Source organism: Parasteatoda tepidariorum, chromosome X1 (assembly GCF_043381705.1).
Source record: "Parasteatoda tepidariorum isolate YZ-2023 chromosome X1, CAS_Ptep_4.0, whole genome shotgun sequence".
NCBI classification, from domain to species: Eukaryota; Metazoa; Arthropoda; class Arachnida; order Araneae; family Theridiidae; genus Parasteatoda; species Parasteatoda tepidariorum.
Window position 1 is genome coordinate 8397322 of NC_092214.1, and position 14520 is coordinate 8411841.

The following is a 14520-nucleotide window of genomic DNA, read 5'->3' on the forward strand; positions in this document are numbered from 1 at the left end:
GTTTCGCATAACATATATATTTATATATAAATTTATTATTGGTCAATAATTTTTTTCATTACAGATTAGAAACTCTTCGATACTACTCTGATATTTTGTAATTTAAACTGATATTATTTAATAAGTGGATGTAAAGGTTTCCTGTTAATCTGTCGCGTTAGGATAAAATATTCATTATTTACTAAATTTTAGATGGCGTATATTTTTTTAAGGATTTCTTCGCAAGGTCTATGCATATAATAGCTAAAGAAAAATGGGTCACGACTCTGCTATAAATATATATGAAATTAAGTAGACAAAAAAAAAAAAAAACCATTTGAGCTGATTCAAATCATTCTTAGAAAGTACTGAATTGCTTTTTTAATTAACAATTTCAGTAATTTTTATGATAATTTAAAGGTTTGTTGGCATTTGTTTTAATTTTATAAAACTGTTACATATATCGCTACTTTTGATTATGCAATGAAGTATTATCCTTAAAAATTTGTCAATATCATAAGTAACTTCCCTTGCAATAAGATCCTAAGAAGAGAAAGTTAGTAATAGAAAGTTTTTTTAATTTTCTAAAAAATAGTTAAACTTTAAGTTACACTTACACATTTATACTAAGATAGTTTGAATGATTAATTACTCTCAGCTATTCATTTATGAAATTTTTGTGTTTTATTGTAAAATTAAATGTAATGTAGATATTTCAATTCCGACTGAATTTTAAAAAAATTGTTTTAATTTTCAGTCTAAAATTTCAAAAATTTTTAAGTTCGTTTTCATTATCATAAAATAAGAACAAAAATTGGGAATTAAAAATAAAATTATCCATGAGTAATCAAATTTACTAAACAAATCTATTACTAAATATTTGTTGTATAGTTTAAATTTTACATATATGCGGAAATATAAAAGCATTATGAATGTTATATACATGCGGTTACATAATACAAATATTTGCTTACCTCCAATATTTTTGATTCAAGTTCTTTTTGTAGCCAATTAAAGATCACATTTTATTTACAGGAACAGAATTACACGATACAAATAAAAAATTAACGGATGAAATTAACAAATAAAAATTACTCAGAAAGAAAATATAATTTTTTTTATATATGCAGTCCTAGAAATCCAAGAGAATTCTTTGTTTGAGGCATGCATTTTATGACCGTAAATAGGATCTGTGTATAGCCGATATTTTAAAAAGTAGATAAGATAAGATAGAACCCATTGGAAGAAACGAAGAACATTTTCCCTTAGAGTAATATGAGCTGGCTACTTTTCTGAGGGGATAAGCTTTGAGGGTGGTAAATCAATGAGGAAAGGGATACTATCTAATTTAATCACTGAAGAAAAGCGTTTATTGCTCTCTTGATGAATGGGTAGCAAAGAGGCAGCAGTGATTATTTTATTTCTGTTACAGACTAATAAAAGCCTCAAAATAAAATGTCATGGGAATTCTCCATTTTTTTCCAGTAAATAAAATATTTAAAAATTTTCTAAAATTAAGAAAAAATTATCAATGGTATTAAAAAAAAATTGCTTTGTACAATGGGGGGTGTTTGAACACCCTGAACACCCCCCTACGTCCCTGATTCTAGTTTAACAGGGTTATAATGGAGCAAATTTTAATTCAAACGAAGTATTGAAGTTGATGATATTTCAACTGTTTGGCGATAAATTTCCATCTAAAAAAAGTGGGTATAAGGAATGGTGAAATAATTTAAATTAAGATAAAAAATTCCTGATTTTCTTTGAAATTCCCCGATTTTTCCATGTTTTGTCCAGTACAAAAAAAATTCCCTGATAATTCCAGGTTTTCCAAGTGGGTGGCCACCCTGATAATGAAATAATGCTAAGTCCTGCATTAGCAGTATAAATACAAGAATCGAATATATCATTGAATTAAAAATATCAAAGACTAGTAAAAACATTTCTAATTATTAAATACTTACTGGAGACATATCAACATTTAGATTTTCTTTATCATTGTATAGTGTAGAAGAATTTTGAGTATGGGTTGCTGACTCAATATTCTTCTCTTCAATACTTTCCTAAAGAAAAAAAAATAGAGAGATCTTAAAATATGGAGATCTTTGTTCTTTAGAACGTTTTTAAAGAAAAATATAGAATAATATAAGGAAACTTTCTTTCAATAGTAAGACAGATCTCGATTTACTCATTTGGAAATACAGAGCCTAAAAAACAAATGACTCTAACTTTCTATGTATATATCAGGGGTTTCCAACTTACAAGAGGCCGGGGGCTACAATTAAAAACACCAGTCAAAGCCGCAACTTTATCAAAATTTTAGGACTCTTTTTGTTTGAAGGAACATTAAATAGTACTATCAGATTTTTATCAAGTTGTACAAAACAAAAGTATTGAATTACAAATTAAAATAAAAAGTAGATTTTTACCTGAGAAATAAATGTTTTTGCACCGTTGGTATGTTATATTTCACAGAAACGAAGAAATTAGGGTTTTTTTTAACAAAGAAAAGTACTTTAAACTTCTATATGTTTTTACAAAAATTGTCCGCAAAAAATTACAATTAATATATTTTAGTTGGCGGGCCACAAAAAAAGGCCACATCCTGCCCCCGGTTGGCATCCACTGATATATATTGTTCAATTTCAGGACTGTCCAATTGACAGCAGAAAAAAGAAGTGTACTATGTCAAATGATAGATACCAAATCATTTGAGAACTGGTAACCCCAATATATTTTAAGTATTTTTCAGAAGAAAAAATTATTATTGAGCATAATAGGAGCATAGAATGAGGTATAAAAAAGCATTAATTTTAGTTTTAAATTCATAATTTTTTTAATATTTCCAAATAACATTATGGTTTTCAGTTGTTTTGCATTTAGTATCATCGTACTAGTTCAAAACAAGCTTATGTGGTAAACAGTTGTAAAAGGGAGTTCAGGGAAAGGAAATGTCCTTTGGGCAACCCTGAAGTAAACTATGCAGAAGAAGAAAAAAAACCACCATCTCTTGTTGAGAGAACAGAAGCAGGCCTAACATTCTGTCATCATTATCATCTTTCCTGGCTACATAGAGTAAAGTGTCAGCCAATGCCTTCATTATGAGAACTTTTCAGACATCTCTTCTTGAGGCAATTGTATAATTTCAGCACTTAACTTTGATGGTGTCAATAAATTATCAGTAATATTCTCTTTCCCAGCTTAGTATAATTAAAAAAAAATTTATTTATACTATTTCTAATCAGTTTGTCATTCATCAGAAATTTTTAATTTTCATTTTATAAAATCTGTATAATAGCAAACATTGATGCTTTTTAACACAGTAAAAATATATCTATATATTTTGTATGATACATCTACTGTTATTTTATTTATACAGTCGAACTTGTTTATCTCGAATTTCACGGGAAAGGCGAAAAATTCGAGATAAGGAGGTTTCGAGTTTTACAGGTACCGTAATTTATGGAAGAAACGCCGCGGCGTTTACGAGTTTAAAAGTTTTAAAATTTTAATTGCGGCATTTACGATATTTTAAAAAAAAATTTTAAATTTTTCAAAGAAAATTTTTTTAATCAAAATAGTTGCGAATTATGGCAAAAGATGGTGCCACTATTGATTATTATTAAGGGGCGCCACCACCCCTTAAAGAAAGTGGGTTGATCTCGATCTAGTTGCCGCCGAACCGCGAGGTTGATAGCTCTTTCACATTTTTTCTCACTTTGTTACAACGTGCTTTGTAGANTGGCGCCACTATTGATTATTATTAAGGGGCACCACCACCCCTTAAAGAAAGTGGGTTGATCTCGATCTAGTTGCCGCCGAACCGCGAGGTTGATAGCTCTTTCACATTTTTTCTCACTTTGTTACAACGTGCTTTGTAGAGAAATTAAATTGTGGAAAGTTTTCTTTCTAGTATTTGCTAATATTTATACATCGTTGTTATGGGCGCGACTTATATACTGATATCTTCTTATTTAAATAAAAGAGGTATATTTCCAAAAAATAAATAAATTAAATTAAAAAAAATATTTATAAAATGTAAATATGTAGTACAGTATGGAACTCGAAACTCGGCACTTAATCCGACCAATTTTTTTTCTCTTTTTTTTTCCTTTTTTTTTAAAGAAATTTTTTTGATAAGAGAAAAAAAAAATTCAGTCATATTTTCTTTTTATTTGGAATTTTTTTCTCTTGAAGTAAGTAACTATATTTTATCTTTTAAAAATAAAAACATGAAGAGTTGTACTATTTTATATGAACCATTTTTATTCATTGATCTAACAAATTAAACGTGCAGCGGAAACAAATAATACTGCTTAACAAATAAAATTTACTTAAATAAAATAATTTCTTTTCATACATAATGTAATATAAGCTTTATAAATAATAAATAACGAGTTCCTTCATTTATATTAATTCAGAAGTTTTTCTGTTTCGCATAACGAAAATAGGTATATGTTAGCTATTTCACTTTTATGTCATACTCATCAAAAATATATATATTTTTAAATAACCTAGTTTCAAGAAGATAGACTAAGAAACCTAGATTTCTCTTAGATGGTATCTTTGGTATTATTTAATAGTATATCTAAATAAATTTTTTTGAAATGCATATAAATTAAATATATGAATCCAATCAATCTGAACTATTTTGACTGGTGTCTGGTTTTATCCATAAAAATGCTACACCTTTAAAGCCATATTTTGCTCAACATAAAATTTCTGAAATATATTGAAACATGAAAATATTTTACTTAAACTGTTCTTTATACAGGGTATCTGCACCATTTCAGATTTTCAAATTCATGACTTTTCATAACTAATTCCAAGAATTTTTAATGACTTAACGAAGTTACTATTTTCTCCGACAAAAACATAACAATAAATTTAAAAAAGCATTATAAAAACATTCATTGAAATAATAGGTATAACCAAAACTGTTATACTCTGCATCTTCATATTTATAGATTTTAAATTTAAAAACCAAGAGTAAAGAAGGAGTTGAAGCAATAAAATAGCTGAAAAAAATACAAAAGCAAATAATTTTTTCCCCTTTTTTTCTGCAGAATTACATTCCAAAAGATACTTTTCTTGTTCATCGGAAAGGAAAAAATACTCCTAATTTTTCTGTTCTCATTTCGGAATAAAAAAATTCACCAATGACTGGCTTGCCTTCAGCTATAATTTTAAATTGATAAAATAAAAATAATAAATAATAACAAAAATTCTGAAATCACAGAAGTTTAAAAGATAATTCGTTCAAGAAATGATGTTTTTTCTTTCATCTTTTTAAAGAACACCATAATTTTTAAAGACCAGGATAAAAACATTTTATATTTTAATCAAATATGATGGTGAGTGGGTTACAAATTGTGTGAGATTCTGTTACAAATTCAGATATTCGGAACACTATGAAATTGGGGGGAGGGGAGTAAATTCCATTTTAAAAATTAGAATTTTCGGCGACCTAAATCCATAACTTTTCATGATTTTTTATAAAAAAAAAAAAATAGTTAAAATTATGACATTTCATGACAAATTTTGTTCAATACCAAAATTCATGACTTTCCAGGTGCGCGGAAATTATAGTATTAAATTCATGTATGGTGACAAAACATTATTTTTATAAACAAATAAATATAGGATAATTCAGCTATAATACTGTCTTTAGAAGAGTACCAAATCAAACACAAAAATTAACGTTTAAATAAGGTATGGTACTTTTTAGCTGGTGGGCTTGTTTATTTTCTTTGATTAGAGATTAACTTTTAAAATTGCTACTAAATTAAATAATTTATTTATTTGAAAAAACTATTGATTGGGTTAAATTTATCATTACAAATTAGTGTATAATCAATTCTATTTAACCACCTGCACTCAATTACAGACTTTACCTACTAATCATATGAGAGTACTACCGAATGGTTCAACAAATAATTGTGGCGTTTAGTGAATGGAAATATATTCCAAGTATTTTTCAAACAAGATAAGTTGCTATTGTCAATGCCTACCTATTAGCTTCACTTTTCGGCTTAGTCACAAAAGAACTGGATATACCATCCTTTCGCCGTTCGGTGACCAAGGAAAATTGCTTTCAGCACTTCTCCTGACTGATAGTTTTTTATTTTAGAAATCTTCTACTTGCTGCATTCAAACTCGGTTTTTACAACTAATGATTTAAAAGGCTCACTAATACCGCTTTACTTACCGCTTTACCCGTTTTCTTTTTGGACTCTGGCAGTTAACAGTTTACCACACCGGCCAACATTTGCGAAATAAAACAATGGAGATTTTACTAGCGACATTTTTTAGGCTACAAGAGAAGTTTTGATTCATCATGTATAAGTATGCATTTGATACATCATGCATAATCATGCAAGTCAAAAAGAGAATTTCAAAATTTGAAATAATACATGCACTTACATTTAGCGGGAAGTAAAAAATATATAAATAAATTTTAATCTAAAGAAGACTTTTTTAAACTATTATTTATAATTACTTAAACTACAATCATTCAAGATACTGCAGTACTCAGGGCTGCCACAGAAAAAAAAATGAACAAAATAGTTGCTTTTAGTAGCCTAAAGCATGAAAATAATTGCCGAAAACTATGAAAATAGTTGCCTAAATAAGAACAAAAATTCAGCAAAAATAAGACTAAAATTTTATTAAATGACTTAATTGTCATATATCATGATCCATTTAGTCAAGTTGGTGGCAAATATGATAATTTTTATATAAACGTTAGTGTTCTAGCACTAAATTTTTATGTAAAAAAATTTGTATATTTGCAGAAAATTAAATACTTTTAATTGCTAGAATTTATTCAAAAAAATACTTTCTCATTAAAAAAAACACACTTTTTCTAAGAAATTTCCCCTTCTATCAATAATTGATTTAGCAAATATATATATATATCGCATTAAAAATTGGGTTTTTTTAAAATCGTGCAGAACTTCGTAGCAATAACTGTTGAACAGGCGATCGAGAAACGAAATAGACTTACGATAGAATCTGTGCAAATTGAACGCATTAAAAAGTGACGACTTAAATTTGCAATCTAAATTTTTTTATTCTTATTTTAGATTTTTTTAAAGAAAGAAATTCAGTGTGTTTAGAATATTCCGCGGGCTGCAGGTTTTCAACCCAATTTATGCTAAAAAAAACATTGCTAGGAGTACAGGAAAGTCTCCTAATAGTCTCCTTTTCCTGAAAATAGTTGCTTTTTAGCCTTTTCAGGCAAAAAAAAGTTGCCACAGTCGCCTCATGCTGATAATAGTTGCATTTTAGTCACATGTGGCGACCCTGCAGTACTGGAAATAGCACCGTCAGGGGAATAAGAGAAGTATTTTTGCCATCAGCGGATATTTAATCGGCAATTTTTTTCTTTCAATTTCTTCAACAAATACAGAGAAATTTGAGAATATACGGGTAAACAAGAGATAGTTATAAAATACAGCAGTCTTCATTAAAAAACAGGTATGGTCTACTTTTCTTTTCTTGGCATTTGAACGGACCCGTTGATCTTTTTTCATCATTCAAATGATTGGATGAATTTTTTGCTACTTTGGGTGTTAGCAGGCTTTCTTTCTCTCTTTACTTCACTAAGAAAGAAGCTGAGAAGAGGATCCCACTGATCTAAAATTTAACCTGAACATCGGCCAAGAGACAGCCACTGAGTAGGGTCATGTTTCAAAATTTTATGCCTTTCAACATCATGAAGATGTTGAAAGAATTTTAATTTTTCTTTTTGCTTAGAATTAAATTCCAGATCGTAAAACATATCAATTATTGCCTGGTCAAGGGGAAAATTCATTGTTATTTGTAGAAATGGATTTCAGTACAGGTAAATTAAGATGATGAAAAGGGCATCCAATAATAATCAAACCATTTTGAGCATCTTTCAAAAATTCTTGTGCTCCATTATTGTCACCAATCATTACAGGTGTATTATTAGCACCAAAGGAAACACATTTCTGAAAGGGAATATCTAGAGTGCTAAACTTATCCAATACGCTGTTTACAATATTAACCCCAGAACAGTCATCTTTAATAATAGTAAATGCTAAAACACAACTTTGAGATTTTTTGAATTGATTAATCAAAAAATGTTACATTTAATGAATGGAGTTTTGAGTCAGAGACATTTGTCCTATTAATTGCAATTGAAAAGGCAGCGTTTTTCAATTGATTTTTGCAGTTCATTGGCCATCTCATTTACTAAAGCAGAGCTCTTAGTTCTGCCACTATAATTCTTTGCTATATCAGAATCAGGAAACATAAAAAAGTTTTTCAGCATAATCGGCTGCACTGATTATTCTATCATTCTATTACTGGGAAGAAAAAAAACTCAAACCTATAACATAGGAACAGTGAATTACTTCTTTTTCAAAATGGGATATGAATAACAAGGCAGTGATTTTAAGGGAAGGTGATCTATTTTTGACAAAAAGGGCACATTTATCAGGTACCAAGGGCAAACAACCCTTCTAGAAACAGTAAAGGAGAACACTGATTTAATTTTATAATGGTTAAAAATGTTTTGAATTTTGCAATGTTCAAATTCTTACACTATTTTAAACTATGTAATTATAAATGACAAAATACAAAAGCGGTCATATAGTTTCTGGTAAATAAAACTTCAAAAAAGCTGTATTCTTAAACCTTCATTTTTGAGGAACAATTTAATTGTTTTATTAAAATTGTCACTTAAAACTATCAAAAATTATTTTCATCTGAAATTATCTTTAGATTAACAAATTTTATAATTATCGGCAAAAAATTTTCAATGTAGATTGATTAGTGTTTTAGAAGTCACCTCTTTAAATGATCTCCCCCATAACCATAAAGTTCTAACAAAAACGTTTCTGTTATGTGTTTGCTATGACGTGGACATTTTAACATTTTTATAATCAACAAGGAAGTTACTTGCAATATTTAGTTACGGATTTACTTGTTATATTATACATGCAACCACGGAAATATTTTCATGTTACATTTTTGAAATGTAACAGTTACATTTGGTCCTCTTTGCATTGAGATATTAAATAAATTAATGCTTTGGTTATCACTAGGGTTATGCAATTTATAACTATAGCAAACTACATCTCTTTGCTTAATATATAAAATTATGTCAAATATTTTACTTAGAGCTTAACTGCATATTCTTTAACAGATGTTATTAATTTGTAAACACAAGGTTGTTGTTAATTTACGTCGCACTAGAGCTGCACAATGGGCTATTGGCGACGGTCTGGGAAACATCCCGGAGGATGATCCGAAGACAAGCCATCACAATTTTGATCCTCTGCGGAGGGGATGGCACCCCCGCTTTGATAAGCACAAGGAGAAATCATTATATACCATATCCTTAGCTCAGACAATTTATTTAATCTGGTACTTTAAACATAAATAATGAAAAAAAAAATTTTTTATTTTAATTCACATAAAATAAGCATTAATAACATTTTTAAAAGTAACTTACTGTTTATATTATGTGAATTACAAATATTACCTCTGACTTATCCTCTCCAATTTCCAATGATTCTTGAGAGGTAACAACAGGAATTTTACCTAAAAAAAAATCACAAAAACATTTGTAATGAAAAGTCAAATTTACAAGCAATTGTAACTAGTAAATGCGAAAAAACTTCTGGAATTGATAGCTTACACTTCAATTAATCCACGTGAATTGTGAGTCCATGCAATAAAATCTTATATTTTATTTTGATTGGACATAAGGACTCCACAACATAGAAAAAAGTAAATTTTGGTCAAAAACTAACAAAGCAAAGGATTGTTTAAATATGATAATTGATTTGGAGCATGTTTAAATATGATAATTGATTTGGAGCATTTCTTTAATGAATATTTCACATTACGTTCATCACAAATTAGTTTATAATTTATTTCAGAAGTTCCACAAAACAATGACAAAAAATACTATTAAAGAAAAAGCTAATGAACAAAGGATGTGTGTCATTTAGATTCCAGTTCATATTTACAATTGACTAAATTTTAGAAACACAACCCCAAACCAAAGAAGAGGTATCAAACAGATTTTAAACCATTCTTAAAAGTTTGAATTTTTCATCTCTGCTGATTTCATCAAAAAATATCGTTCTGACATTGAAAACAAGACTAAGCTCTTCGATAAATGTGTAAATAGTATATATAGGTGAAAAATTTCTACTTGCCAGATGCCACTGGCAACAAAATGTATAGGGCCAGAAAGAAAGTAAGAAAGCTTGACTCTAGTCTGAGAGTTACAGAGCTTGACACTAGGGCTGCAATTGACAGATGGTATTCATGATCCAGGGGTGATTGTGAGCCCAACTCAAAAATCCTGAAAATTTCTTGAGTAAAATCATTAATGACACATTTCAAAAGATTAATATCTTAATAAATTTAAGTATTAATAAATTTTATCTTGCATAATTTAAATGAATAATTTTGTATAAGCTTACTTTTATCTCTAATCACATTTATTATTCTACCAGAAAAAATATTTACAAATGAAAGAGATGCAAAGTATAAATTCTAGTTCTAGGATATACAAGAATTTTTATTTATAAATGTGATCGATGATTTCTTGAGACTTTTGGATCGTGAATAGCAACAAAAAAAAAAAGGATTTTTTCCAGAGCACAATCACCTCTGATGATCTTAATTTTCTATTACATTTCTTATTTTAATAACTTTTATTTAAATGGCTAATAAATAAACAAATTGAAGTTATTTGTGTTGTATAACAAAAAATATATCTTTTTCGTGTTAGACAGTAAGTTAATATGGCATAGAAAATTAAAACTTAAAAAATGCATATTTTGATATTTAAATGAGGACTAAGTATTCCATCTTTTTTATGCCTTATTTGTTAAAAGTACATTTTTAATTTAGCTACAAGGTTCAAAAACAGTCAAGAAATCAGCTAATATAATTTTAGTTAAAGAAAGCACAGAAATAATTATAAGTTGTTTCAAATGAATGCTTATTAATCATCCTATTGCTTGACCTTAGCTTAGAATTTTATCCAGATATTTTAAACAAGATGCTAATGAATACTTAATAAAATGTTATTTATCACCATAAAAATTTCTGTCTAAAGACTTTTTTTAAAAAGTTTTGAAGCTTTATTCTTGGAGGTTCATTCCACGAAATTAACACCTCATGGAGGAATCTGTAGAACTGAACATTCTGATTGTGTTATCAATCAATTGAATTAAGTGAAAAAATATTAAATAATAAACTATCATATTAATACACAAGAATAACATCTATAAAATTTAAAGAGAAAAAAATACTCTGTTTCTAACAGGGTTCGCCAAGTGGGCCCACTTTGAAAAAGCCCGCCCGGGCGGGTTTTTTCAAAACGCCCGGTGGTTCACAAGTGGGTTTTTTCAAAAAAAAACTTTTTTTTTTTACTAAATAGGTAGAATTTATTGCTAGCTTTTACTATAAAAAATTGCACAAAAGTTAATAATCACAACTGACTGTTGACACCACTAATTATTAACTGTTAACTTTGCAAAAAATAGCCAATAGAAAAATATGTAATTGCAAATTTTCTTGGCTAGCTTTGTTTTTAAATAGAATTTTTTGAAATTTTCGTTTGTTGCAAGATAATACGCTAAGAGAGCGCAAGATAATTCACATAAGTACCCCTGCTAAACAGTTCCCGTACCCCTAGGGTAGGGGTGCACAACGTGCGGCCCGCGGGCCAAATGCGGCCCTTCGGCTACTGAAGTGCGGCCCGCGAGAGCTTCTAAACACAATTAAAAGAAAATTTAAAAAATGGCAATTTTTAATCGCACTTTTAAGTCATCACGTTTTGACACAATCAATTTTAAGATTCTTTAGTAAATGTACGTTTAACGCGCTTTCTTGAAGCCGAATTTATCGTAAATATAAATGATTTTTTTTAAACAGTTATTTCCGCTTTTCTACGTAATTTTGAAATAAGGCTAATCGAGAACGATTTTGAAAATGTCGAAAAGCGAAACAGAGAACATAAAAATCAATCTTAATTTTTGAAAATTTTTCTTAAAGCTGAACATCTCAGTTTTTCAATTACCAGAAAAAGCCAAGAAAAAAGAATTAAGTCAACAGAAATGCTATTAAAAATTACTGAGTTATAATGAAAACGTCTGAAAAAAGTTTTCTTTTATTTAAAGAAAATAAAAAGATAGAAAAAATGTTCTTAATGTAGTTCAAAAATGTAGTTAAGTGAAAATCTTATGCCGAAAATCTCAATTTAAATTTTTCTCATTGCCATAATTTTAGAAGAAAAAAAATTGCTATAAAATAAATTTTATTTGTAACTTTATTTTTTAAAAAAATGCTGAGTCATAATAAGAATGCCTAAAAAAAGAAAAACAGAAAAAACAAATTTTTCTCAGTTCCTGAAACAAAACTTTAATACTGAAAATCACTCTTTTCTATATAAGTAATATCTATAAAAATTCAGAAATAAAAAAAACTTAGAAAAATACATTTCTAAAAAATATTCTGCCAAATACTCGTTACATCCCTCCTAATTTTAAATGCAATGTTATTGCAACTTGAGAAATTCATAAAATGGCGGAAAACGTGAATTTTTAAACTGCTCACTGTTTGTAGTTTAGATTTCAATGTTTTGTTGTTTAAGTGAACTTTTTCGATAAAAAAAAGGAAAATGTTTACGATATAAAAAATCTAATAATTAATAAAATAAAATAATAAGGTACATTACAAAATAAGCATTGAATTTTATTTTGAACTATCTCTGTTTTGTTTTTATTTTAGGCTTTTGTTTAAAGCCTATAAATTTTCTTCAATTAAAATATTTAATTTGAATTTATATTACTTAATTACGACTAAACTTTTTCCTACTTTCCTTCAGTGAGAATTGCAGTTTTTTTTAATTTATTAGAATTTGATTCTAAAATGAGTTTTCATATTACATGATATAAAAAAAAAAATTTCTTTTCTTCAATGTTTATTTATTTTGATAAATCTATTGTTCATATGATAGCAATAGCAAGATTTTTTATTGATAAAAAAATGGAACTATAATGTTTAAATAAACATTATTACGTTTGTCATTAACAAGTCTAAATACATGTGCGGCCCTTCGTTAGCCAACCTGCTGTGCAAGTGGCCCTTCACTCAAAAAGGTTGTGCACTCCTACCCTAGGGGAACGTGTACCACACTTTGGGAAACATTGGTTTAATGGAATAAGCGAAAATTATAATTCAGAAACAAGAACAGTAAAAAAAAAATATTTTTATTGATTACATTTCCAAGAAGGAACAATTTGAAGAGCTGAGTGGGTAAGGAAGGAGCAATTAATTAGGAGCATGCTTTCACTTTCCTTAAATAACTTATATGGAATATGCTTATTATTATATTTATTAAATTAAAAATTATTTTCATTTTAAATTAGATAAAATAAGTAACAGCCTGATAAAAAAAGACATAGAATATTTCCTTGTGACAATGAAGCCAAATTATTTAGTGCTTCAAATAAAGAAGATATGAAATATGTTTTTAAATGTATAATTAAAGAAATAAAAAATTTGAAAGCCTATTCGTTTTTAGTTCTCTTAGAATTTTTAGAAATCTCATTAACTTTAAGAAGTCTCACTGTGTTTCTGGAAAAAGTTGAGAACTCCTCAATTTTTTTTCTGTAACGAAAACCCTGGTATAGTTTGTAATAAAAGCAAATAGTATTAATTAAATTAATTTATTCATCAAACTATTCATTTCGCTTCGTATTCCACAGAAGTATTTTTGTAAATTTCATTAACTGTTTAAAAGAGGAATTAAGAAGGCACATAACAAGTTCTACAACTGCACAATTACTATTACTTTAAGCTGTTGATCAAACCTGTAAAATGACGAACTACAAAATGCTGATATTTTTTATTTGAAAACTGGCTTTTAACTTTTTTAAAAATTTAACAGCATAAGAGCCAGTAAAAAGTTTTTATTCTTCCTTTAATCAAACTAAAGAACAGTTAAATTCGTGAATTTAATAACATAAAACAACAATCTAGTCCCGTGTTTTTATAGAAATAAAACACAAACTACCTTTTTTATAAATACTAACCTTCATTTGACTTCACTCCATTCTTATAAAGATGAACTGACGAAGATAGACAATTTTTTCCTGTACTCATTGATGTTTTACTTAAAGTCTTTTTATGCGATCGCCTAGGACTTGCATCTGGTTCACCAATACTAGCACGTTTAGGAACATCATTCACAAATTTCATAGTTGAGGAACATTCGTTAGATGAAGAACCTTGTTTGGTCGGGACAGAGGGACTTTTACTAAAAAAATCCAAAATTGTTTTAGACTTTTTCATTTTAAAAAGAGAATTGCCTGCTGAATAAAATTTGTTTTCAATTAATCCGCGCAGTGAAATGATGATGATGATGATTGACGATCAGTTTTGTAGCTTTTTGCAGTTTGTAGCTTATAGCTCGCTTAAAGTAAAAGGTTATTTTCTTGCATACAACGTAACAGGCCCTATTCGCGATCGCAACGAACTATAGGG

General features: G+C 28.3%; 2 protein-coding genes across 3 annotated transcripts in view; both read right to left on the bottom strand.

Annotated features, from left to right (window-relative positions):
* LOC107448365 (DNA mismatch repair protein Msh6) overlaps positions 1 to 14520 on the bottom strand; it is a gene marked incomplete at its 5' end in the record, with an annotated part of 128773 nt that overhangs the window by 58020 nt on the left and 56233 nt on the right.
* Positions 2008 to 14418, bottom strand: LOC122272767 (uncharacterized; the record flags this gene model as incomplete). Its single annotated transcript, XM_043056758.2, is given in 3 exon segments — positions 2008 to 2042; positions 9494 to 9552; positions 14070 to 14418. Coding segments are annotated over 3 exon segments (353 nt in total), but the record flags the coding sequence as incomplete, so codon positions are not given.